Source organism: Natator depressus, chromosome 11, assembly GCF_965152275.1.
Source record: "Natator depressus isolate rNatDep1 chromosome 11, rNatDep2.hap1, whole genome shotgun sequence".
NCBI lineage: Eukaryota > Metazoa > Chordata > Testudines > Cheloniidae > Natator > Natator depressus.
In genome coordinates, this window is record NC_134244.1 from 29392124 (window position 1) to 29419505 (window position 27382).

The 27382-nt window shown below is 44.1% G+C and overlaps 2 protein-coding genes across 6 annotated transcripts in view; one reads left to right on the plus strand and one right to left on the minus strand.

Annotated features, from left to right (window-relative positions):
• The window catches only part of KCNJ3 (potassium inwardly rectifying channel subfamily J member 3), a 306716-nt gene that overhangs the window by 12512 nt on the left and 266822 nt on the right, over window positions 1-27382 (plus strand). For all 5 annotated transcript variants that reach the window (XR_012641426.1, XM_074967364.1, XM_074967363.1 and 2 more), the window contains exon 2: window positions 13055-13271. Coding sequence is in view for 4 of the 5 variants with exons in the window: in XM_074967364.1 (XP_074823465.1) it covers window positions 13055-13271 (217 nt within the window). In the remaining variant the exon portion in view is untranslated. The remainder of the gene's footprint in view (window positions 1-13054; window positions 13272-27382) is intronic.
• On the minus strand, window positions 14921-24565 carry LOC141995764 (uncharacterized). The gene is made up of 3 exons (XM_074967148.1): window positions 23813-24565; window positions 22942-23233; window positions 14921-14936 (listed from the first exon to the last, which is right to left on the minus strand). Exons 1-3 carry the CDS (start codon window positions 24393-24395, stop codon window positions 14921-14923), a joined length of 891 nt encoding a protein of 296 aa, XP_074823249.1. The 5' UTR covers window positions 24396-24565.

Here is a 27382-nt window from a genome sequence, read left to right on the forward strand (position 1 = left end):
TCAACCCTTCAAGTCCAACTCTTTCGATTTGCCTACAGCCAAGTTGCCTGTCCAGTACAAGGGCTGGTCAGGAATGTGGACTTTTGCAGTCTATGATGATTATCCCATCCCCATGCTGTTGGGGGAAGACTTGGCCAATCATGTGAAGCAGGCCAAGAGGGTGGGAACGGTCACCCGCAGCCAGGCTAAACAAGCCGTGAGGCCTAGCTCTGTTCCGGAAACTTCTATCAGGACCCGGTCAGAGGTGATGGACCCGGACCCCAGACCAATGTCTGCAACAGCAGTAGTGGATCCAGTCCCAGAGACCCAGACGGAACCAGTCCCAGAACCGGAACCAGCCGAACAACCAACACCAGACCCATTGCCAGCACTGAATCCAGTACTTGCAACCTCAACACCAGAGGGCCCCACCGAACCTGAACTGGCAGCAGCCGATAACCCGACACAAGAGGCTCAGCCGGAGCCTGAATCCCAACATAGTGCACCAGCGGAGAGCGGTTCACAGTCAACAGAAACAGCTCCATCCCCTATATCGCTTCCAGAGGGACCAAGCCTAGGTCCACAATCCAATGAGGAACTGATGTCTCCAGCATCGAGGGAACAGTTCCAGACCGAACAGGAAGCAGATGAAAGCCTCCAGAGAGCTTGGACGGCGGCACGGAGCAACCCACCGCCTCTCAGCTCTTCTAATCGATCCAGGTTTGTTGTAGAAAGAGGACTTTTATACAAGGAAACTCTTTCTGGTGGACACCAGGAAGACTGGCATCCTCAGAGACAGTTGGTAGTTCCAACTAAATACCGGGCCAAGCTCTTGAGCTTAGCCCATGACCACCCTAGTGGTCATGCTGGGGTGAACCGGACCAAAGACCGTTTGGGGGGGTCATTCCACTGGGAGGGAATGGGCAAGGATGTTTCTACCTATGTCCAGTCTTGTGAGGTGTGCCAAAGAGTGGGAAAGCCCCAAGACCAGGTCAAAGCCCCTCTCCAGCCACTCCCCATCATTGAAGTTCCATTTCAGCGAGTAGCTGTGGATATTCTGGGTCCTTTTCCGAAAAAGACCCCCAGAGGAAAGCGGTACATACTGACTTTCATGGATTTTGCCACCCGATGGCCGGAAGCAGTAGCTCTAAGCAACACCAGGGCTAACAGTGTGTGCCAGGCACTAGCAGACATTTTTGCCAGGGTAGGTTGGCCCTCCGACATCCTCACAGATGCAGGGACTAATTTCCTGGCAGGAACTATGAAAAACCTTTGGGAAGCTCATGGGGTAAATCACTTGGTTGCCACTCCTTACCACCATCAAACAAATGGCATGGTGGAGAAGTTTAATGGAACTTTGGGGGCCATGATACGTAAATTCGTAAATGAGCACTCCAATGATTGGGACCTAGTGTTGCAGCAGTTGCTCTTTGCCTACAGAGCTGTACCACACCCCAGTTTAGGGTTTTCCCCATTTGAACTTGTATATGGCCGTGAGGTTAAGGGGCCATTGCAGTTGGTGAAGCAGCAATGGGAGGGATTTACACCTTCTCCAGGAACTAACATTCTGGACTTTGTAACCAACCTACAAAACACCCTCCGAACCTCTTTAGCCCTTGCTAAAGAAAACTTACAGGATGCTCAAAAAGAGCAAAAAGCCTGGTATGATAAACATGCCAGAGAGCGTTCCTTCAAAGTAGGGGACCAGGTCATGGTCTTAAAGGCGCTCCAGGCCCATAAAATGGAAGCATCGTGGGAAGGGCCATTCACGGTCCAGGAGCGCCTGGGAGCTGTTAATTATCTCATAGCATTCCCCACCTTCAACCGAAAGCCTAAGGTGTACCATATTAATTCTCTAAAGCCCTTTTATTCCAGAGAATTAAAGGTTTGTCAGTTTACAGCCCAGGGAGGAGACGACGCTGAGTGGCCTGAAGGTGTCTACTACGAAGGGAAATGTGCTGGTGGTGTGGAAGAGGTGAACCTCTCCATGACCCTTGGGCGTATGCAGCGACAGCAGATCCAGGAGCTGTGCACTAGCTACGCGCCAACGTTCTCAGCCACCCCAGGACTGACTGAACGGGCATACCACTCCATTGACACAGGCAATGCTCGCCCAATTAGAGTCCAACCTTACCGAGTGTCTCCTCAAGCTAAAACTGCTATAGAACGGGAGATCCAGGATATGTTACAGATGGGTGTAATCCGCCCCTCTGAAAGTGCATGGGCATCTCCAGTGGTTCTAGTTCCCAAACCAGATGGGGAAATACGTTTTTGCGTGGACTACCGTAAGCTAAATGCTGTAACTCGCCCAGACAACTATCCAATGCCACGCACAGATGAACTATTAGAGAAACTGGGACGGGCCCAGTTCATCTCTACCTTGGACTTAACCAAGGGGTACTGGCAGGTACCGCTAGATGAATCTGCCAAGGAAAGGTCAGCCTTCACCACACATCTCGGGCTGTATGAATTTAATGTACTCCCTTTCGGGCTGCGAAATGCACCCGCCACCTTCCAAAGACTTGTAGATGGTCTCCTAGCGGGATTAGGAGAATATGCAGTCGCCTACCTTGACGATGTGGCCATATTTTCGGATTCCTGGGCAGACCACCTGGAACATCTACAAAAAGTCCTTGAGCGCATAAGGGAGGCAGGACTAACTGTTAAGGCTAAGAAGTGTCAAATAGGCCTAAACAGAGTGACTTACCTTGGACACCAGGTGGGTCAAGGAACTATCAGCCCCCTACAGGCCAAAGTGGATGCTATCCAAAAGTGGCCTGTCCCAAAGTCAAAGAAACAGGTTCAATCCTTTTTAGGCTTGGCCGGTTATTACAGACGATTTGTACCGCACTACAGCCAAATCGCCGCCCCACTGACAGACCTAACCAAAAAGAAACAGCCAAATGCTGTGCAGTGGACCGAAAAGTGTCAGAAGGCCTTTAACAAGCTTAAAGCGACACTCATGTCTGACCCTGTACTAAGGGCCCCAGACTTTGACAAACCGTTCCTAGTAACCACAGATGCGTCCGAGCGTGGTGTGGGAGCAGTTTTAATGCAGAAAGGACCTGATCAAGAATTCCACCCTGTAGTGTTTCTCAGCAAAAAACTGTCTGAGAGGGAAAGCAACTGGTCAATCACTGAAAAAGAATGTTACGCCATTGTCTACGCTCTGGAAAAGCTACGCCCATATGTTTGGGGACGGCGTTTCCACCTGCAAACCGACCATGCTGCACTGAAGTGGCTTCACACCGTCAAAGAAACTAACAAAAAACTTCTTCGGTGGAGTTTAGCTCTCCAAGATTTTGATTTCGACATCCAACACATCTCAGGAGCTTCTAACAAAGTGGCTGATGCACTCTCACGTGAAAGTTTCCCAGAATCAACTGGTTAAAATCGTCCTTGAGATGTGGAAAATATTGTTAGTCTTTATGTACTTGGTAGTATATTTAGAGATGCATGTGTCTTATTAACTCTGTTTTCCTAGAGCTCCAGGAAGAAATCCCAGCCAGTGTTTCACCCTAGCTGAGATTTGGGGGGCGTGTCATAAATAGAAAGGGAAGGGTAAACCCCTTTAAAATCCCTCCTGGCCAGAGGAAATCTCCTCTCACCTGTAAAGGGTTAAGAAGCTAAAGGTAACCTCGCTGGCACCTGACCAAAATGACCAATGAGGAGACAAGATACTTTCAAAAGCTGGGAGGAGGGAGAGAAACAAAGGGTTTGTGTGTCTGTCTACATTTTGTCTTTGCCGGAGATAGACCAGGAATGAAGCCTTAGAACTTTTAGTAAGTAATCTAGCTAGGTATGTGTTAGATTATGATTTCTTTAAATGGCTGAGAAAAGAATTGTGCTGAATAGAATAACTATTTCTGTCTGTGTATCTTTTTTGTAACTTAAGGTTTTTGCCTAGAGGGGTTCTCTATGTTTTGAATCTAATTACCCTGTAAGGTATTTACCATCCTGATTTTACAGGGGGGATTTCTTATTTCTAATTACTTCTATTTTTATTAAAAGTCTTCTTGTAAGAAAACTGAATGCTTTTTCATTGTTCTCAGATCCAGGGGTTTGGGTCTGTGGTCACCTATGCAAATTGGTGAGGCTTTTTATCCAACATTTCCCAGGAAAGGGAGGGTGCAAGTGTTGGGAGGATTGTTCATTGTTCTTAAGATCCAAGGGTCTGGGTCTGTAGTCACCTAGGCAAATTGGTGAGGCTTTTTACCAAACCTTGTCCAGGAAGTGGGGTGCAAGGTTTTGGGAAGTATTTTGGGGGGAAAGACGTGTCCAAACAGCTCTTCCCCAGTAACCAGTATTTGTTTGGTGGTGGTAGCGGCCAATCCAAGGACAAAAGGGTGGAATATTTTGTACCTTGGGGAAGTTTTGACCTAAGCTGGTAAAGATAAGCTTAGGAGGTTTTTCATGCAGGTCCCCACATCTGTACCCTAGAGTTCAGAGTGGGGGAGGAACCTTGACACATGTTTTAAATTATTTTTAAAAAATCATGATTTCATCTACACTGACCAGCTGCTGATCCATTAGGACAAGTGGCTGAGGAGGGACAGGGAGTGGGTGGAGCCATGGCTCTTGCTCCTTCAGCCTACTGAGTTGGTCAACCACTTGGGAGCATGCTATGTATTGAAAGGGTGCAGCAAATTGCTCCCCACTTCCAGTACAACCGGGATGCTCCTGACTCTATTCATGGGTTGGTGCTATTAGACACTACTCCTTATTTGGGATATACATATAATGCAGTAAAGCATCAAGAGGTTTGCAAGGCTGTTAAGTATCGTGCATCTTCCATGATCTTCTCAGTATCTGCAATCTCAGTAAATCAAAAATCCTGAGCTGAACCCTCTCAAGATCAAAAATCATAAAGCAGAGCTCAAAACCTCATGAGATTTGCCCAACAAATCCTGAGATTTTTAGAACAGTGGTTCTCAAAGCTGGTCCACCGCTTGTTCAGGGAAAGCTCCTGGAGGGCCGGGCCGGTTTGTTTACCTGCCGTGTCTGCAGGTTCGGCTGACTGTGGCTCTCACTGGCAGCGGTTCGCCGCTCCAGGCCAATGGAGGCTGCGGGAAGGGCGGCCAGCACATCCCTTGGCCCGCGCTGCTTCCCGCAATCCCCATTGGCCTGGAGCAGCGAAACGTGGCCAGTGGGAGCCGCGATTGGACGAACCTGCGGATGCGGCAGGTAAACAAACCGGCCCGGCCCACCATGGGCTTTCCCTGAACAAGTGGTGGACTGGCTTTGAGCACCACTGTTTTAGAAACATCATCAAACCATGTTTTTTAGTCTGTCTTTTGACTTTTTAATTCCCCTCTACTCTTCTGGCTATGTGTGTGAGATAATTTCAGGTTGAAAAGTCAACCTTTAATGCACACAAAAAAGCCTCTTCCTGGCTGCTCAGATGGAGACTTCACTTACCATCTCCTCACCCCTAAGCTGTGGCAACTTCCGTACATTTTCTTTTAATATCTTGACTCCCTCCTGCCTTGATGCCCCCTGGAGCTTCTCTTCTTCCCTGGACCCAGGAGTACCACTTCTTCAGCTCTCCCACTCCCTTGCCTTACTGCCCCCCAGGATTTCTCTGCCTGGATCCCAACCAACACTGCGTTCCCCTGGCTGCTTTGGGAGGACTCCCCTTTCCCACAGCTACCACCAGGCTGGGAGAGTTACCACCTGATACCTCCATCTCCCACCCCATCACTGTTCTCTGCACCCCCTTCAACCTCCCTGCTCTCTCCATTCCCTCTGCAACTCCTACATTTGCCTCCTTCTCCCCCCCCCACCCCATATCCTTTATTAAGGACAGCCTCACTTCCACATGCATCTGGATTGTAGGGAAATGGTGGTCATCTTGCTGGCTTCAGCCCCACTGGCAGTAGTAGGAGATGGTGGCCATTTTGAATATTTATGAAAATTAATAAGTTGTCAATGTCAGCCTTTCATTATTTTTTTCATGAGACAGGTAAGTGAACACCCCCAAATCGCTAGTCATGATAAAATGGAGAGAGGTGGCAATACTGCACTCTCATTCAGCTACCCTGTTGTGCTGTAGCTTAGCTGAGATCTCCTGTGTCCATCATGGTCATAGAAGTTGCTGCTGCTGACCACCAAGGGCTGCTGTGTAACCTGCTGAGCAGGCAGCCAGGAGGCCTCCATACCTACTCTCTTTCTGGCTTCCCCTACTGGATCCAGGGAGAGATGTTGCTGGGAGGGTTTAGGCAGTGGCAGAAGGTGTGGGGAAAAGCCCAGCTTTACCTCAGACAGCTCTATGCAGCAACTAACTATCCCCTACAGCCTTCAGCATCCATCTTAGCTACCTTAACATTCCCCAGACTTTCTGCAGCATGCACCCCCTCCATCCCCACACACACACTCCCTCATCTATGACTTTTGAGTTTTGTGTAGCTCCATGCCCCACCTCCGTCAGTGCTTAAGGCAGCTTGTGTTGCCTATAAACTGAAGTTTATGGTTGTATGCAAAGTATTTTCAGCTATTCAAAGTGCATACAAAACACAGTGGAGTAGCGCCAATTTTGGCAGCTACTGATTTAGATGCCATCATGTCGTAACCATGTCACCAAGTTAAGTACAGCACCCTTATTCAGTTGCATTGTGTTTTTACAAGACTGCTAACAAAAACAATTCCCTTCCAAAATTGTCTGGTGGCCCACCTGTATGTTTTTGGCAAAATATTGTTCCTTTGAGAAGCACAGACAAGGATATTTATATAGATGTGTTTTAGATGTTTAATTTGATATATTTACATAAAGCTCACTGTTTTGTGGTAGCAGAGGCAACTCAGTCACTTCTATCTACGATGGATTTGAATTCATTGTCGTATTGGAATCCTGTTTTAATAAAATGCAATAAAATCTCTTGGGCTTTTCTCACCCCACCCCATATTTCACAGCTAAAACTTCAGGGCTATAAAATATAACCTGTGATTACATATGAATCTGAAATATGATTTTCTTAGAGACTGGCTTTGGGTTTTTTGGTATAGTTTTAAAATGTATAGGACTAAATCCTGAGAGGGGACCATAAAAAATAAACAGGCAATTATATCACAGAACAAACATTTTACAAAGGGTTCTTATGACGTTATAAACTATTATGTTAAAACATGAGTATCCAGTCTCAAAATGGAATTATAGCACTATCATTTAAAAATTAGAACAGATGCTTCAGAGTGCTAGACCTGTGGCTTTCATGGTTCTTGCTCTTCCACTGCTCCTATTTTGGTTAACCCTGAAATTTCACAGAGAATTCCTCATTTGTCTCTCTCTCTCTCTCCCTGAACTTCCCATTTCTGACCCTCTGTTCCACTGCCTATCTGAAAGGGTCTTTAGGTTTCAGAGGCTTTTAATATACAGCTGCCAGAGCAGAGTCCTCTGTTGCTTAAAAGCTGGATCTTTCTCTCAGGGCAACTAGTATGACTTCCTCCGGTGCCATAATTGGTCAGATTTTGTAATTCACTGCTATGCTGACTATAATACATTCAACACTACAATCCAAGGGTGTGTGTGTGTGTGTGTGTGTATTAAATATATGCAGATATAGTGTATAGTTTTATGTAAATGTTTACGGTCCCAGTATAACTAATTACTGATGCCTTCTGAATTATAACAACAACCAAAAAAGGAGTACTTGTGGCACCTTAGAGGCTAACCAATTTATTTGAGCATAAGCTTTCGTGAGCTACAGCTCACTTCATCGGATGCATACTGTGGAAAGTGTAGAAGATCTTTTTATACACACAAAGCATGAAAAAATACCTCCCCCCACCCCACTCTCCTGCTGGTAATAGCTTATCTAAAGTGATCACTCTCCTTACAATGTGTATGATAATCAAGGTGGGCCATTTCCAGCACAAATCCAGGGTTTAACAAGAACGTCTGAGGAGGGGTGGGGGGTAGGAAAAAACAAGGGGAAATAGGTTACCTTGCATAATGACTTAGCCACTCCCAGTCTCTATTCAAGCCTAAGTTAATTGTATCCAATTTGCAAATGAATTCCAATTCAACAGTCTCTCGCTGGAGTCTGGATTTGAAGTTTTTTTGTTGTAATATCGCAACTTTCATGTCTGTAATCGCATGACCAGAGAGATTGAAGTGTTCTCCGTCTGGTTTATGAATGTTATAATTCTTGACGTCTGATTTGTGTCCATTTATTCTTTTACGTAGAGACTGTCCAGTTTGACCAATGTACATGGCAGAGGGGCATTGCTGGCACATGATGGCATATATCACATTGGTGGATGTGCAGGTGAACGAGCCTCTGATAGTGTGGCTGATGTTATTAGGCCCTGTGATGGTGTCCCCTGAATAGATATGTGGGCACAGTTGGCAACGGACTTTGTTGCCACACTATCAGAGGCTCAGACGTTCTTGTTAAACCCTGGATTTGTGCTGGAAATGGCCCAGCTTGATTATCATGCACATTGTAAGGAGAGTGGTCACTTTAGATAAGCTATTACCAACAGGAGAGTGGGTTTGTTTGTTTGTTTGGGGGGGGGGGAGGGAGAAAACCTGGATTTGTGCTGGAAATGGCCCAACTTGATTATCATGCACATTGTAAGGAGAGTGATCACTTTAGATAAGCTATTACCAGCAGGAGAGTGGGGTGGGGGGAGGTATTTTTTCATGCTTTGTGTGTATAAAAAGATCTTCTACACTTTCCACAGTATGCATCCGATGAAGTGAGCTGTAGCTCACGAAAGCTTATGCTCAAATAAATTGGTTAGTCTCTAAGGTGCCACGAGTACTCCTTTTCTTTTCTTTTTTTTTTTTTTTGTGAATACAGACTAACACGGCTGTTACTCTGAAACATAACAATCAAAGACATAATTAGAGGAAATAATACAAACTGGATCCTGCCAACATTTAAGAATGTAACTTTATCAGTGTGTGTAATCCCCTTGATTTAAATAAGACTATCCATGTTAGTTGCATGCAAAGTAAAGTTGCATGCAAGATCTGGCCTACATCAGTAATGCATAGTTTAAAAAGGTATTAAAATATTACTTTAAACTAGAAACTTCATTTTGGTCACTTATATCAAAAGTTGGTATTTGCAGATGTGCCAGTTTTTGACTTATTTTTTCTAAGTAAAAGTGAACTAACTTCTCTGTTTTATGAGGTAAAGTCAACAACAAACCGTGGTTACCAGCAAAGGCTACAGTGGTCTGTGCTAGCCAGCATAGTCAGAGCACTAAGAAAGGGAAATAAAGAATCAGAGCAACAGCAGGAGGTGGGAGAGAAGAAGGGAAAAATATGGCAGAGCAGCAGGAAAGGAGGTGTATTGAGTCAATAGGAAGAGAAGAAGGAGGGTGATATATGGTAACAAATTGCAAAGTGTCCTTTGTTACTATACATCATATGTAAATTAGTAATCCAAAAATTATATTAAGATTCAATTTTTGTGCGAGATCATGGCTATATTAACAAACCACTTGCATTTCACTCAATTTATTGCCTGAGCCGCTTGATGAAATTAAGTACATAAAGTTGTTATATTTAGTTCTTGAAGGTAGGATAATTTTCTCTTTATAAGCTGGTAATTTACAAGGTTAAAACTAACTGGAAATAAAATGGAAGATTCCTTCATATATTATCAGGCCAGAAGGGACCATTGTGGTCATCTAGTCCAGTGGTTCTCAAAGCCGGTCTGCCGCTTGTTCAGGGAAAGCCCCTGGTGGGCCGGGTCGATTTGTTTACCTGCCGCGTCTGCAGGTTTGGCCGATCGCGGCTCCCACTGGCCATGGTTCGCTGCTCCAGGCCAATGGGGGTTGCAGGAAGGGTGGCCAGCACATCCATTGGCCCGCACTGCTTCCTGCAGCTCCCATTGGCCTGGAGTGGCGAACCGCAGCCTGTGGGAGCCACGATCGGCCGAACCTCCGGACGTGGCAGGTAAACAAACTGGCCTGGCCCGCAAGGGGTTTTCCGTGAACAAGAGGCGGACCGGCTTTGAGAATCACTGATGTAGTCTGACCTCTTGTATGACACTGGCGTTAGGATTTCCCTGAATTATTCCAATTTGAACTAAAGCATATCTCGTAGAAAAACATCTTGATTGTCAAATGTCCAGTGACGAAAAGTCTAACACAGCCCTTGATAAGATGTTCCAATGGTTAATTATCCTCTTTTAAAATTTGTGCACCGTATTTCTAATCTGAAAATGGTCCAATCTTGTTTAAATTTAAATTTTATACATGTGAGTAGCCACACGTGTTCTTACTCATGAAAGTAAGGCCAAGGGACTACTTGTGTGAGTAAGGACTCATCATCTGGGAAAAAGGTTTTCCAGAACAAACCTTAAATGAGTATCATAAACTTGAAATCTAGTCAAATTTTAATAAATGTGTTAAAAGTGGTTTCTGATTCTATACCTGTCCTTGAATCCCTCTGCCAATTTTTGTGGTTTTTACCATTACATTTTCCTATTAAACAAAACATTTTCCCTCACATCCTCTGTTGCAGAGTGAATAATTTTCACAAACAGAAAGAAAACTGACAAGCTAAGGCTCCAAACCTGCCTTTGCACAAGAGGAGTGCTGTGTCCATGCAGATCCCATTGTAGAACTGGGCAACGTAAACAAAGTGGAAAATCACATTTTGGTCTGCAGCATTTTAACCAATGATGGCTACAATACCTAAACTTACTGTAACTGAAAGAAAAACAATTTTCTCTAAATTTTGAACTATGTACATTTGAATAATAGACAAAAAATGTAGCCTATAAAGCAAAAGTTTCAATTAAATCAGATTAAAAAGTGTCTTTCACAGCACTGGAATGATATTTTTCATCTTTATAGTTACAGCCATAAAATATGACTTTTTTTTTTTAAAGTGTTAAACTCGGAAGGTTTACGTTTTTTAAGCAATGTTGCTGCCTTATACAGGTAGATTAAGATGATCAGAAATGGAAAAAAAGTGACAGTTGTCATCAACATTTTGAAATCTGTGAATTTTTCCAAACTGCTTTAAAATAGATTCCAGTTGAATCTTGATTTGCAGAATTGCCTTTGATATTCCAATTCTGCTACCTACCAAATAGCTTTCATAATGACTTGACATTAAACCTAGAAAGCTTGCATCCTGTTTTCCCTTGTTCACTAACAAACAGAATCATGCAAAAGAATAACATGAAGGAGGACATATGACCTGTTTTTGATAAAAGGCAGTTTTAACTGTTGGTGTTAGTCTTATGATATATTTTAAATATAAAACAAAGCATAGAGAAAAATTGAAGGGCTTGTCACCATTGCCATGCAGTTTGAACTATGGGGCTATGAATAGCAATGTGCACCAAAGTGCTGCACTGTAACTCCCCTGTGTGGATGCTGCTGGCGCAAACTAAAAGGTTCCTAGTTCATAGTAATGTAATCCTCTTCAGACAGTATTACATTAAAGTGATCTAGGAACCTTTTCATTCACACCTGCATCATCCACATGAGGGAGTTTGAGTGTAGCACTTGGTGTACACTGCTATTCAGGCCACCGTAGTCTGAACTTCAGGGCAGTGTAGAAGTGCCCTGAGAATCTATACATCATATAATAATAAATCTCACAGGCTTTATTTGCAACTTATAATTACCAGTGTACATTTAGATATGGTGAAATTTACCCAGCTTCTTTAGAGACACAGAAGTTCCTAATGCTGGAGAACTGCTATGGTTATGATGCATCAGACAAGGAAAGAGGACTCCATGCTCCTTGTATGCAATAGAGTTGGGCTCTACGACTGCATTGTGAAGGGCAGTGGGAGGTGTGGTGTTTTGGTGGCAGGCATAGCTAGTGCGTTTGAGATTAAACAGATGTTAGTTCAGGTGCTGAAATAATAATGACCTGCAAAGTTTAACTTAAATATGCAGATTTTTTTAAACTAGGTTCATTGGAGCTGAGACCTTGAACTTCAACATTCAACTCAGAATATTTTTACAGATTTGTTTTGAGGTTCTTCAAATACAGCTTATAGGAAAGAAGTTGAAACCATTAACTACAACAACAAACACCACTCTACTCTGTGATTATGCAGTTATGCACACTGAGTATGTAGTTACAGAGTAAAAACTTTTAAGAGAATACTTTAAAATACGTTTTCTACTCACTTTTACACTGCCATTAATCATTGTTAATCAGCTTCCATACACCTATATTTTGTTGAGCAGCCCATTAATATGTTTAAATGCAGCAGATGTATGAAATAAGTTTATTATAATAGGCCTGTACGTGGACTTCTGACTCTTTGGTCTGCTCGGATACATTCTGTAGCATGCAGTGGTTTTATATTACACTTTAACATATATACACCAGTTGGTAATAGGTTAAACTTGTAGGAAGGGCAATGTAACATACTCTGGCTGCACAGATACTTATTAATGGCCTGAATCTGTCACCCTGACTTTCAGGGAGTAGTCCCTTACATATGAATAGTCCCATGGACTTGATTGCAACCACTTGCCTAATAGTAGTAGGGCTCTAATTAAGGGTACTTTTAAAATTTCCTTTCAGCTGTTTTTGTGGCTTTTCAATGAACTCTTGCTGCTTTTCTCTGGGGCCCCCTAGTCAAACATGCACATTTACACTCTGTAGTCTGAGCTATGGGAGGAGCTGCCCCTACATGAATACTTCATTTGACTGAGCTGTTCTGTAAAATTAAGGCTGTGAATGAGCTGCAGAATTAGATTAAAGGCACATTTATTTTACTCTGATTTTATTTCCTAACTTTTCAGTGTGGCAGTGTCCTGGTGGCAGAACCACCACTGATGTACACCCACTTCCATAATTTGTGTGAACAGACATTTTGGGGCCAGGCATTTTTCCAAAGCTCTTGAGTTAGTGAGCTGTAATTATAGTTAGATGTATATTGTAAATAATTCATGCATGTTCTATATGAACAACATTGGGTTTCTGCCTGGTTTTCTGTAACATAGCTGCATAATGATTTGTTTGGATTTTGTCTCAGATGATTGATAGTGCAAAGTGTTGGCAATGATGTGAATTGCTTTCAGGCTGTCTTGAAAATTGCTGTACTAGCGGTGATTTCTTCTCTTTTTTTTCTGCATGCTTGTCTAGTCTCGGCAGACACCTGAGGGCGAGTTCCTCCCTCTCGATCAACTTGAACTGGATGTAGGTTTTAGCACAGGGGCAGATCAACTTTTTCTTGTTTCCCCACTTACAATCTGCCATGTGATTGATGCCAAAAGCCCCTTCTATGACCTCTCTCAGCGAAGCATGCAAACTGAACAGTTTGAGATTGTCGTCATCCTAGAGGGCATTGTGGAAACAACTGGTGAGTAAACAAAACAAAACAAAAACAACCACCCAGCAAAAATTATGTTTGTATATAGTTTATAATTGTGTTGCTTTTTCCAAAAGCGAAATAGATTTTTACAATGGCTTTTATTCTGTTGTCGTAGAATGTCATTAATGAATACAAGGTTACTGTACACCTATTTTCATATGAACTACATATTATTTGAGCGATTGTTTTGAAAACTAAAATGTATATTCATCTGCTTGCCAAAGAGGGTTGGTAAGCTAATAAAATAACAGTAAATATCTGTAGAAATTGATTCAGCTGCTCAGTTGTGCCTCTATCGGGCCTTTTGGAAAGTAGAAAATAAATGACAGATGCATGCAGGTCTGTTCTCTTTGCAGTCTTTACTGTAGAATAATGTATTTTATGTTTGCTGCAAGGTACATGCATGATTGTGTTGGAGTTACTAGTGGACAGACTCACCAGTATGCTTGCGTGCATGCTGATAAGCATGGCTTCAATGGGAGAATATTTAGAGATAATATATTTAGGAAAATATTCTATTTACTATTTTTTCAGTTCATATTTTTGTTTTTAAATATTTTTGTACTACCCAAATGTAATAGGGGGGAAATATTTAAAATAAAGAGAAACTTTTGATATTAGATTCCTTCTAAAAGGGAAAAGTACACTGTGCATAAACAAGGGAGTATATTTTATGAAGAATTTATGCCACTAACTGTATTTTTAATCCAAACATACTGTTCTAATCCTGAACATTGTCAGCAGTAATGTAATTTGAATACACCACCTTTTGGTTCCAAAAAATACCAGTTTTTTGAGGATGGAATATTGAATAATATAGGGCCATGAGCGTGTGGACAAGAGTCAACGTGCACAGAGATTGTGGCAGGATAGAAGCAAGAGGGACTAAGCTCGCAGTCCTTGAATAAATTCAGTTCAGCTTTCACTGAAGTCAGTGAGAGCAGAATTAGGTTCTCTATCCTTATTCAACTAAAACTCCTGCTAACATTAGTGAGTGTTTTGCTTGTGTAAAATCTTAAGAACTGAGACTCAGAATGTTTATATAAACAGAACTACTATGCATATGCTATTTATTAGAGATTGGTGATATTGGAAAAAGAATTCTGCAAATAATAAATGGAAATTTTAAACTTGCTTAGGCTGTGTTTTCACCCCCTTTTTAATTCACTTTTTGTAAATATTCTAGTCTTAAGATGGTCTTCATGTTATCAAAATAAGCTGCTGGGAGTAGGATCTTATTCTGCAAACCCTAACTCACATGAATTTCTAGGATCAGGAGCTAGATGTATAGAAGTAGACAAAAGTGTGATAAACGAAGTGAAAAATAATATATGGATAAAGCATGAAAAAAATGAAAGCGCTTAGAGTACAATAGAGAGAATGTGAACAGAAGATAGAAGAGGAGACGCTCAGAGAGAAAGCAACCCAATTCTTGAATTAACTGGTGAGAGATGAAGCAGAATTAGACGATTAGAGTTTGAGACTGTAGAAGAAACAGTGGAGTACAGCAGGGAAAGCAGGCTCTGAGAAATTAAATGGGAAAAGGCTGGTACTGTAAGAGGACTAAGAAAGAAGAAGTTGCGGGGGGGGGCTGATTTCATACAAAATACATTTGGCATCTGCACTATGAACAGTTTTTACCATGAATCTGATCTAGAGAGAAGAAAAATACAAGTGATACAAATAAAAAACTGAAATAAAAAGGCAGTCTAGTCTAGTTTCTGGTGCTAAACATATTACTTGTAGGGATTTACCACATGTTTCTGGATTGAACAATAAACTGAATCTAGTGGAAATAAAGTGAAAAATTAGAAAGTTTCTCTATTACCTTTTACATTTAAAAAAAAATCCTTCTCCAGTTTTTTCCTTCCTTTCCTTCCTACCATCTCTTCCCAAAATATACTGCAATTTAAAATGAAAACTTGTTTAAATTTTATCAACTGCCATGTCACCTTCTTTTTAAACATACCAGTTCTGATCTTCTCTAAGGACCAGATAGTCATCTACCTGGGATAAACTCAGAGTTCCCACTCAGACTGTTCTGATTTTTTGGGGGGGATGGGAAGCAGGATTTGCCCACACACAGACCTTGAAGAAGGCTTACCCCCATAAATCTCTGGAAACCCCATGGATCTCAGGATACCTGGCAGAAGCCAGGGCTGTGCACATGGACATCCTTTCCTATGCACTAGTTCCTAGGCTCACTTGTCTTGTGATTGCTCCTGAATCTTTCCTTGGGAGATCACTTCTTATAGTGGAAGGTGCTACCTCTGTAGGGTAACACTAACTCGTCCACTATTATTTTGCCTGGGATTCTGGGCTGATGATGCTGTGGAGAGGTGGTCACCCTCTGACCACATGGTTTTCACATAGAGAGGCTTCTGTGATCTCTGAGACCAGGAAACACCACTTAGCTTCTTTCACATCATTTGGGTTCCCCCCACAATGCATAGCCTTAAATACTGCACACTGACGTTTTTATTTATTGGATCCATTTACTGGCCTTTTTTAATGGTGTGTTCATTATAAGTTTAACTGAGATCCTTGGATCACTTTTCACCACTGTGAGCTCTTCCTCGCTCTAAGGAAGTTTCTGATGTAATATTTTCAATAAGGGGAGTAGAATTGGCAACAGACCCTACCGCCTTCATATGGTAAATTGAGGCTAATGAGGAACTCCTTTTCTGCTTTTATTTGGGGACAGCATCAGCCCACACATTTGGCCTTAAGAGCATAGCTTTAAGGGAGAGGATCCTCTTTTGAAAATATAATAATAATGTTGCTATGACTTGTATTCATATAGATGTCACTTCTGTAGTGTCATCTAATGGTCACAGTTGAATCATAACAAAGACGCAGAAACTGTAGTATCCAAACTCCTTTGGAAGAGTGACTGTATTTCCTCAACACAAAAATGTTCCAAAGCAGTTCCAGGGAAACAAAATGGGTTAGAACAAAAGTGGACAGATTTCTCTGTCTGCACTAGCAATATGTGCTTTCATAGGCTTCCCAGCAGATATAGTCTGAAGCAGGAATTTTTCCTCCAAATTTGGACAGCAGGTGCAGCTTGATGTATGTTTACTATAATGAGTGTATCTTAAATAGAAGAGTATCTCTGTTATTCCAGTGGTATTCCGAACTAATATGATGTAAATTATGATGACTAAGTGCCCTGCTTCCATTATTGTGAGAAGTTGGGATATCTCCTTGAAGAACCAGGTAAGGGTTATATAAAAACTACTCTTTTTAATTTTAAAGTTCAGTAGAGAAACAAGTGTCCAAAAACAAACCAATCCTCCCCGCCTCCCAATTTCAACCCTACAAAATATTCCTTCTATCTTCTTTAAAAGTGATCTGCTAATCTACAGCTCAAACAAGCATTAAGACTCCTGGCCTCACTGAAATCAATGACAAAATTCCCATTGACTTCAATAGGGCAGTATTTCAGCTCAGTCATAACCTACTGCTACAGCTAGGTTTCTGCTTGCTCCTTTATTTTTAACAGTTGCTTAAGCGCTTCCCTTAGCTGTTCAACTCAACCCTCTTGATGATGCTGATCTTTAGAGTTGCTGAACAAAGGGCATTGCATCTGTATAGCATCTACCAGGATCAGTCCATACAGAAGAGAGGAACAATAATTCCCATCTAGAAGGATTAAAATCTTCCTGCCAAACAACCCCTAGAACCAGGAAAAACTACCAACAACATCACTGTATATTACAAACATTCCTATAGTAAAATTATAATCTGGGATGTATTCTGTATATTCTGAATCACAATTGCAACAAAATGCTACCCAGTTACCAACATACGTCTCCCCAGAGGCCACGTCTAAAGTCAACGTTCACGTTACTCACCCAGCTTTTAGGTGTGCCTGTATCACATGGAGCCCCAAAGTGGAAGTAGGACACCAAAGGAAAATAGTAGTTTCCTGTGTCACTGCCTACTTTGTTAGTGATGGTTTCCTGGTAGGAAGAGGAGGATGTACTTCTGTATAGGTTGGCGTTGACCCATGTAGCAGTGAATGTATGAGGTGGCATTGGAGAAATGCCATTCCCACTAACACACACGCTTGCTAAAATTTGCTGAATGTAATGTAACAGCAGAAAGGAGGAGAAAGGTGAAAGGCAGCGGCTCTACTGCCAGCTACATTAGTGGCTATAATACCACTAGTAATGCAAGAGGACATACCTGCAGGTGGATGGGGACTGTGAAGAAACAGCCTGCCACTTTTCCTTCACAGGACTCAGCCTGGCTAGAGCTTTTTCTGCTGTGGGTTTTGGGCCGCTTTCCTTGCCAGCAGTGTATCATCTGGGGGTTTATTCTAATTACTTCTTCCCTCATGTAGTGTAGGACCAGTGCCTTCAGGCAAGAAATGGCCTTCTGGCAAACAACACTCTTCGGTGAACTGGTCCCTAAATCTCAGCCTAATATACTCACCTACAACAAAATGACATTTTGTGCCTTGCTGAACAATGATTGCCCTAAGGGAGTGTAGGAAGACACAGTGCTAGTGTAAGTGGGTATACTGGAATGTCTGAGATGATTCCCTTTATGGTCCCTGTTTAAACATTGCTGTTCTTGATGCCTTCTGTAGGATTGACAGGCATGGACTTTACTCCTCCTTCCATGAAATTATCTCTGAGTGACATGCAGGTTCCCAAAACATGGTTCCATTGACCCCCTCTCAAACTTTCAGAACCTTCCCTCAATTTAAAGCCCACCAGACTTCTTGACCTGTATCTTGGTGGGTTGTCCTGGTAACCTAATGATGCACATCTTTTAGGATGAGAGCTGTAAATTGTAGGTATCCATAAAGTGATACCAGTATCTCTGATAGAAAAGAAAACTACATCCTAGACTGTTACATGCACATTTGCTGAATCATAATATTCAGAAATATTCTTGTCATTGCAGGAGGTTTTGTAATGTTAGAAATAATTCCATTTGTTAACAAATTAATCCTTTTTTATAGAAAAAATTAGCTTTTACATAATTTCTTCACCCTTTGGTCTCCCTCACACTTTCATTGGGATTTCTGTGTTCTCTTGAAAGTACATTATTTTTACCTTAGATGATCCTTGACTAACAAGCCTAAACAGTGGTTTGGAGCTCTGTATCAAGGATGGCTTTTAGCTATCCTGGCTCTTATATTATTCCACCTCTAAATATGTACCTTTACTATTAGGGAAAAATCTCAATAATTTCATACAGACTGGTTGATTGCCTCAGGAATGAGAGAAAAAGAATAAGTTGTTTCCTAAGGAATTAAATTTGAAAGTTTTGGCAAGACTGAACATTTAGGTCATGCACACTAGATTCAAGGGGTAAGAGTAACCACATCACACAGGTTTCTTTGAAATACTGTATTAGTATATACTCAATCTCATTTTCTCTTTTGTAGTAAATATTATGCAAAATAGATTCATTTTATTTATATTTGTGGAAAGAGTATACAGGTGAGTCGCATCACACGCGCATTTAACTTATGTGAATTCAACTATACGCGCTCGGCAAAAACAATGAAAAATAACAAGATACCTGTAAATAGTACAGGCGATTCCGCCCACCATTCCACTCAATGAGTGTATGCCCTGGAGAGAGTGTGAGATGGGAGACGTGAATCTGCTGTTCCCTCAGTCAGTCTCAGTTCCCGCGTGCCTCTCATAGGGTATGTCTACACTACGGAATAAGGTCGAATTTATAGAAGTCGGTTTTTTAGAAACGGTTTTATATATTCGAGTGTGTGTGTCCCCACAGAAGTGCATTAAGTGCATTAACTCGGCGGAGTGCTTCCACAGTACCGAGGCTAGAGTCGACTTCTGGAGCGTTGCACTGTGGGTAGCTATCCCACAGTTCCCGCAGTCTCCACTGCCCATTGGAATTCTGGGTTGAGATCCCAATGCCTGATGGGGCTGAAACATTGTCGCGGGTGGTTCTGGGTACATATCGTCAGTCCCCCCCTTCCCTCCCTCCCTCCGTGAAAGCAAGGGCAGACAATTGTTTCGCGCCTTTTTTCCTGAGTTACCTGTGCGGACGCCATACCACCGCAAGCATGGAGCCCGCTCAGGTAACCGTCACCGTATGTCTCCTGGGTGCTGGCAGACGCGGCACGGCATTGCTACACAGTAGCAGCAACCCATTGCCTTCTGGCAGCAGACGGTACAATACGACTGGTAGCCGTCCTCGTCATGTCCGAGGTGTTCCTGGTCGCCTGTGTGATCAGGAGCGCCTGGGCAGACATGGGCGCAGGGACTAAATTTTTGGTGACTTGACCAGGTCATTTTTTTTAGTCCGGCAGTCAGTCCTATTGAACCGTCTTATGGTGAGCAGGCAGGCAATATGGATTGCTAGCAGTCCTATTGCACCGTCTTCTGCCGAGCAGCCATGAGATGTGGATGGCATGCAGTCCTTCTGCACCGTCTGCTGCTAGCCAAAGATGTAAAAGATAGATGGAGTGGATCAAAACAAGAAATAGACCAGATTTGTTTTGTACTCATTTGCCTTCTCCCCTGTCTAGGGGAATCATTCCTCTAGGTCACACTGCAGTCACGCACAGAGAAGGTGCAGCGAGGTAGATCTAGCCATGTATTAATCAGAGGCCAGGCTAACCTCCTTGTTCCAATAAGAACAATAACTTAGGTGCACCATTTCTTATTGGAACCCTCCGTGAACTCTACCCTTGTAAGCCGTGTCCTCAGTCGCCCCTCCCTGCGTCAGAGCAACGGCAAACAATCGTGCATCTGAGTTGAGAGTGCTGTCCAGAGCAGCCCAATGGAGCACTCTGATTGGGCTAAAACATTGTCGCGGGTGGTTCTGGGTACATATTGTCCGGCCCCCGTTCCCTCCCTCCCTCCGTGAAGGCAAGGGCAGACAATTGTTTCGCGCCTTTTTTCCTGAGTTACCTGTGCGGACGCCATACCACCGCAAGCATGGAGCCCGCTCAAGTAACCGTCACCGTATGTCTCCTGGGTGCTGGCAGACGCGGTACGGCATTGCTACACAGTAGCAGCAACCCATTGCCTTCTGGCAGCAGACGGTGCAGTATGACTGGTACCCGTCCTCGTCATGTCCGAGGTGCTCCTGGCCACGTCGGTTGGGAGCGCCTGGGCAGACATGGGCGCAGGGACTAAATTTTTGGTGACTTGACCAGGTCATTCTCTTTAGTCCTGCAGTCAGTCGTATTGAACCGTCTAATGGTGAGCAGGCAGGCAATACGGATTGCTAGCAGTCGTATTGTACCATCTTCTGCCGGGCAGGCAAGAGATGACGATGGCTAGCAATCGTATTGTACCATCTTCTGCTGGGCAGGCAAGAGATGACGATGGCTAGCAATCGTACTGTGCCATCTTCTGCCAGGCAGGCAAGAGATGAGGATGGCTAGCAGTCGTACTGTGCCATCTTCTGCCGAGCAGCCATGAGATGTGGATGGCTTGCAGTCCTTCTGCACCGTCTGCTGCCAGCCAAAGATGTAAAAGATAGATGGAGTGGATCAAAACAAGAAATAGACCAGATTTGTTTTGTACTCATTTGCCTCCTGCCCTGTCTAGGGGACTCATTCCTCTAGGTCACACTGCAGTCACTCACAGAGAAGGTGCTGCGAGGTAGATCTAGCCATGTATCAATCAGAGGCCAGGCTAACCTCCTTGTTCCAATAAGAACAATAACTTAGGTGCACCATTTCTTATTGGAACCCTCCGTGAAGTCCTGCCTGAACTGCTCCTTGATGTAAAGCCACCCCCTTTGTGGATTTTAGGCTCCTGAAGCCAACCCTGTAAGCCGTGTCGTCAGTCGCCCCTCCCTCCGTCAGAGCAACGGCAGACAATCATTCCGCGCCTTTTTTCTGTGCGGACGCCATACCAAGGCAAGCATGGAGTCCGCTCAGCTCACTTTGACAATTAGGAGCACATTAAACACCACACGCATTATCCAGCAGTATATGCAGCACCAGAACCTGGCAAAGCGCTACCGGGCGAGGAGGCGATGTCAGCGCGGTCACGTGAGTGATCAGGACATGGACACAGATTTCTCTGAAAGCATGGGCCCTGCCAATGCATGCATAATGGTGCTAATGGGGCAGGTTCATGCTGTGGAACGCCGATTCTGGGCTCGGGAAACAAGCACAGACTGGTGGGACCGCATAGTGTTGCAGGTCTGGGACGATTCCCAGTGGCTGCGAAACTTTCGCATGCGTAAGGGCACTTTCATGGAACTTTGTGACTTGCTTTCCCCTGCCCTGAAGCGCATGAATACCAAGATGAGAGCAGCCCTCACAGTTGAGAAACGAGTGGCGATAGCCCTGTGGAAGCTTGCAACGCCAGACAGCTACCGGTCAGTTGGGAATCAATTTGGAGTGGGCAAATCTACTGTGGGGGCTGCTGTGATGCAAGTAGCCCACGCAATCAAAGATCTGCTGATATCAAGGGTAGTGACCTTGGGAAATGTGCAGGTCATAGTGGATGGCTTTGCTGCAATGGGATTCCCTAACTGTGGTGGGGCCATAGACGGAACCCATATCCCTATCTTGGCACCGGAGCACCAAGCCGGCGAGTACATAAACCGCAAGGGGTACTTTTCAATAGTGCTGCAAGCTCTGGTGGATCACAAGGGACGTTTCACCAACATCAACGTGGGATGGCCGGGAAAGGTACATGACGCTCGCATCTTCAGGAACTCTGGTCTGTTTCAAAAGCTTCAAGAAGGGACTTTATTCCCAGACCAGAAAATAACTGTTGGTGATGTTGAAATGCCTATATGTATCCTTGGGGACCCAGCCTACCCCTTAATGCCATGGCTCATGAAGCCGTACACAGGCAGCCTGGACAGCAGTCAGGAGCTGTTCAACTACAGGCTGAGCAAGTGCAGAATGGTGGTAGAATGTGCATTTGGACGTTTAAAGGCGCGCTGGCGCAGTTTACTGACTCGGTTAGACCTCAGCGAAACCAATATTCCCACTGTTATTACTGCTTGCTGTGTGCTCCACAATATCTGTGAGAGTAAGGGGGAGACGTTTATGGCGGGGTGGGAGGTTGAGGCAAATCGCCTGGCTGCTGGTTATGCGCAGCCAGACACCAGGGCGGTTAGAAGAGCACAGGAGGGTGTGGTACGCATCAGAGAGGCTTTGAAAACCAGTTTCATGACTGGCCAGGCTACGGTGTGAAAGTTCTGTTTGTTTCTCCTTGATGAAACCCCCCGCCCCTTGGTTCACTCTACTTCCTTGTAAGCTAACCACCCTCCCCTCCTCCCTTTGATCACCTCTTGCAGAGGCAATAAAGTAATTGTTGCTTCACATTCATGCATTCTTTATTCATTCATCACACAAATAGGGGGATGACTACCAAGGTAGCCCAGGAGGGGTGGTGGAGGAGGGAAGGAAAATGCCACACAGCACTTTAAAAGTTTACAACTTTAAAATTTATTGAATGACAGCCTTCTTTTTTTGGGGCAATCCTCTGTGGTGGAGTGGCTGGTTGGCCGGTGGCCCCCCCACCGCGTTCTTGGGCGTCTGGGTGTGGAGGCTATGGAACTTGGGGAGGAGGGCGGTTGGTTACACAGGGGCTGTAGTGGCAGTCTGTGCTCCAGCTGCCTTTGCTGCAGCTCAACCATACACTGGAGCATACTGGTTTGGTCCTCCAGCAGCCTCAGCATTGAATCCTGCCTCCTCTCATCACGCTGTCGCCACATTCGAGCTTCAGCCCTCTCTTCAGCCCGCCACTTACTCTCTTCAGCCCGCCACTTACTCTCTTCAGCCCGCCACCTCTCCTCCTGGTCATTTTGTGCTTTCCTGCAGTCTGACATTATTTGCCTCCACGCATTCGTCTGTGCTCTGTCAGTGTGGGAGGACAGCATGAGCTCGGAGAACATTTCATCTCGAGTGCGTTTTTTTTTCTTTCTAATCTTCACTAGCCTCTGGGAAGGAGAAGAACCTGTGATCATTGAAACACATGCAGCTGGTGGAGAAAAGAAAAGGGACAGCGGTATTTAAAAAGACACATTTTATAAAACACTGGCTACACTCTTTCAGGGTAAACCTTGCTGTTAACATTACATACATAGCACATGTGCTTTCGTTACAAGGTCGCATTTTGCCTCCCCCCACCGCGTGGCTACCCCCTCAACCCTCCCCCCTCCCTGTGGCTAACAGCGGGGAACATTTCTGTTCAGCCGCAGGCAAACAGCCCAGCAGGAATGGGCTCCTCTGAGTGTCCCCTGAAGAAAAGCACCCTATTTCAACCAGGTGACCATGGATTATATCTCACTCTCCTGAGGATAACACATGAACGGATGTTGCTTGAACGCCAGCAAACATACACTGCAATGCTTTGTTGTACAATGATTCCCGAGTACGTGTTACTGGCCTGGAGTGGTATAGTGTCCTACCATGAAGGACGCAATAAGTCTGCCCTCCCCAGAAACCTTTTGCAAAGGCTTTGGGAGTATATCCAGGAGAGCCGCGAATGCCAGGGCAGAGTAATCCTTTCACATGCTTGCTTTTAAACCATGTATAGTATTTTAAAAGGTACACTCACCAGAGGTCCCTTCTCCGCCTGCTGGGTCCAGGAGGCAGCCTTGGGTGGGTTCAGGGGGTACTGGCTCCAGGTCCAGGGTGAGAAACAGTTCCTGGCTGTCGGGAAAACCGGTTTCTCCGCTTGCTTGCTGTGAGCTATCTACAACCTCCTCCTCATCATCATCTTCTTCGTCCCCAAAACCTGCTTCCGTATTGCCTCCATCTCCATTGAAGGAGTCAAACAACACGGCTGGGGTAGTGGTGGCTGAACCCCCTAAAATGGCATGCAGCTCATCATAGAAGCGGCATGTTTGGGGCTCTGACCCGGAGCGGCTGTTCGCCTCTCTGGTTTTCTGATAGGCTTGCCTCAGCTCCTTCAGTTTCACGCGGCACTGCTTCGGGTCCCTGTTATGGCCTCTGTCCTTCATGCCCTGGGAGATCTTGACAAAGGTTTTGGCATTTCGAAAACTGGAACGGAGTTCTGATAGCACGGATTCCTCTCCCCATACAGCGATCAGATCCCGTACCTCCCGTTCGGTCCATGCTGGAGCTCTTTTGTGATTCTGAGACTCCATCATGGTCACCTCTGCTGATGAGCTCTGCATGGTCACCTGCAGCTTGCCACGCTGGCCAAACAGGAAATGAGATTCAAAAGTTCGCGGTTCTTTTCCTGTCTACCTGGCCAGTGCATCTGAGTTGAGAGTGCTGTCCAGAGCGGTCAAAATGGAGCACTCTGGGATAGCTCCCGGAGGCCAATACCGTCGAATTGTGTCCACAGTACCCCAAATTCGACCCGGCAAGGCCGATTTAAGCGCTAATCCGCTTGTCAGGGGTGGAGTAAGGAAATCGATTTTAAGAGCCCTTTAAGTCGAAATAAAGGGCTTCATCGTGTGGACGGGTGCAGGTTTACATCAATTTAATGCTGCTAAATTCGACCTAAAGTCCTAGTGTAGACCAGGGCTAAGTGTGAGCATCTCACCGCGCTGAGTGTGATTCTAGTGTTTAAAGATACTGTACGTATTTTTCATACAACATGGCCCCTAAACGCAAGCCAACTACTTCCTCTGGTGCTCAACTGAAGAAACGGCAATCTGTTCCAAGGCTGGAGGAAGAACTGACTGTGTTTGGACTTATTGTGAGATGGTATGTCGGTCTCCAACGTGGCGCATAAATATGGCCACAATGAATCTAGCATCCGCGCCATCAAGATTCGAGAGAGAGAAATTCGTCAAGCTGTGGCATCAAGTGCTCCAATAACTGCTAAGGTGACGAGCCAGGTGTGTGATAAGACTTTAGTGAAGACTGAAAAGGCATTAAACTTATGGCTGGAAGACATGAGCCATAAACGTATGCTTATCGATGGCAACACTTTGCGAGAAAAGGCTCTTAGCTTTTATGAACTGTTCAAACCTCCTGCCGAAGAGGGACAGCCTTCTGATGAGAAGGAATTCAAAGCCAGCCAAGGTTGGCTTAACAGTTTTAGGAACTGCTTCAACTTCAAAAACGTGCAGACTACTGGCGAAGCTGCATCTGCCAATGAAGAGGCAGCAAAAGCCTACCCCGAACAATTAAAGAAAATCATAGAAGAAAAGGGCTATCTTCTGGAACAAGTTTTTAATGCTGACGAGACTGGGCTCTTCTGGAAAAAAAATACTCAACCGCACTTACACTTCAGAATCAGAAAGACAAGCCCCTGGCTTCAAAGCAGCTAAAGACCGTGTGACTGTGGTGTTTTGTGGCAATGTGGCTGTATATTTAATAAAGCCGTGCTTGCTCTACAGGGCTGCAAATCCCCGTGCCCTAAAAGGCAAGAACAAAAATCTCCTTTCTGTGTTCTGGCAATCATATAAAAAGGCTTGGGTGATGGCAGCATAATTTCTGGATTGGTTCCACAAGTGTTTCATTCCGGAGGTCAAGCAGTACCTCGAAGAGAAAGGACTTGACTTTAAAGTGTTGCTGATTGCAGACAATGCTCCTGGCCACCCTGCGGCACTCTGGTTTGCACATAACGACACTGAGGTTGTCTTTCTTCCCCCCCCAATACCACCTCCATCCTTCAACCTCTCGACCAAGGCATGATTCGCTGTTTCAAGGCCACGTACATGAGGCTTACGTTCTTGTGGATATGTAGCGCTATGGATGCTGATCCCAGTCTTAATGTGATGGAGTGTTGGAAGTCCTTCAACATTGCCAACTGCATCACTTATATTAAACAGGCAATGGATGCAATCAATCCTGAAACAGTCAATGCATGTTGGCGAAACCTATGGAAAGAACGTGTAAATGATTTTAAGGGTTTCCCGACCATTCACAAAGAAGCGAAACGCATTGTTCAGGAGGCCAGGCAAGTGGGTGGTGATGGCTTTGTTGACATCCTTGAGGAAGAAATTGAAGAATTGAGAGCCATAGAGAAACATTGAGTAACGAAGAGTTAGAGGACCTGACAAAATTGTCTACAGAAGATGAAGATGATGATGATGAACAAGAAGAGCCAGCAAGTTGGAATCTTCATAAATTTGCCGAAGTGTTCCAAGCAGCGAAACACTTGAATGATTTAATTTCTGAATACGATTCCTCTATGGAATGAAGCCTCAAAGTCACATGTAATATTATGGACAATTTGAGACCGTATCAAGAAATGTTTGAGCAGCTCAAGAGACAACAGCAACAGTTGTCAATCACCATGTTTTTCAAGGAAAAACAACCAGCAGCAGATGAGCCTACGTAATCAACTTCTTGAGCTGAACCAGAGCCAACCACTTCGTCTATGACTTGCTCTCCATCACCCAAGCTCTCCGTCACCTCTGTCTCCTGGATGGACATCAAGCCCTGATGACTCCCTGTAATTACCTCCTGTAATTAAAAATACAGCACTGTAAAATTATATTTTGCATATGTACTCTTTATTATATACTGTACGTTACTGTATACATTATACCTTTATACATATTACTGTACAGGGTTGTATACACAAAACCATTTACAGTATACTGTACTTTATGGGCGATTTAAGGGATTTTCAAGGGTAATTTTGACTATACGGGATTTTCACCTTACGCGCTGACTTTAGAACCTAACCCCCGTGTAAGATGCGACTCCACTGTAGTATAAAAACTTGTTCTACTTTAATGTGGTAAAATACATATCAGGGTACCTTACTGGCTTTTAAACACACACATTGTAAATGTTGGCAACTAGGGCTAGATACTGCTTCTAAATGCTAGCAGGTCTTTCAGAGTGGAAGTGGAGATTTCTGTAGGATTTTATGTATTTTGCCACCCTCCCTGCAGAATTTTTCAGGAAAAAGGCTTTTAGAAAACTCAGCCTTCTATGTTGTCAGGCTATTTGGAATCGTAAATAAAATAGTGTTAGCTGCCTCCAGTGTACTGCTTAAATGACGCAGGAAAGCAGAATGAAAGTTTTAAAATGTGCTGGCTCTTTATGAATATACTCACTGAAAAGAGCATCAGGCCAATGGAATATTAAACAAACAGCTGAAATTGTTGCTGTTGTCTGGAACTAGAACTTCACTTTCCATTATATGCAAAGTAAAGCTTCTTTTCAGGTTTTTTTCACAAATGTCTTGTGAAAT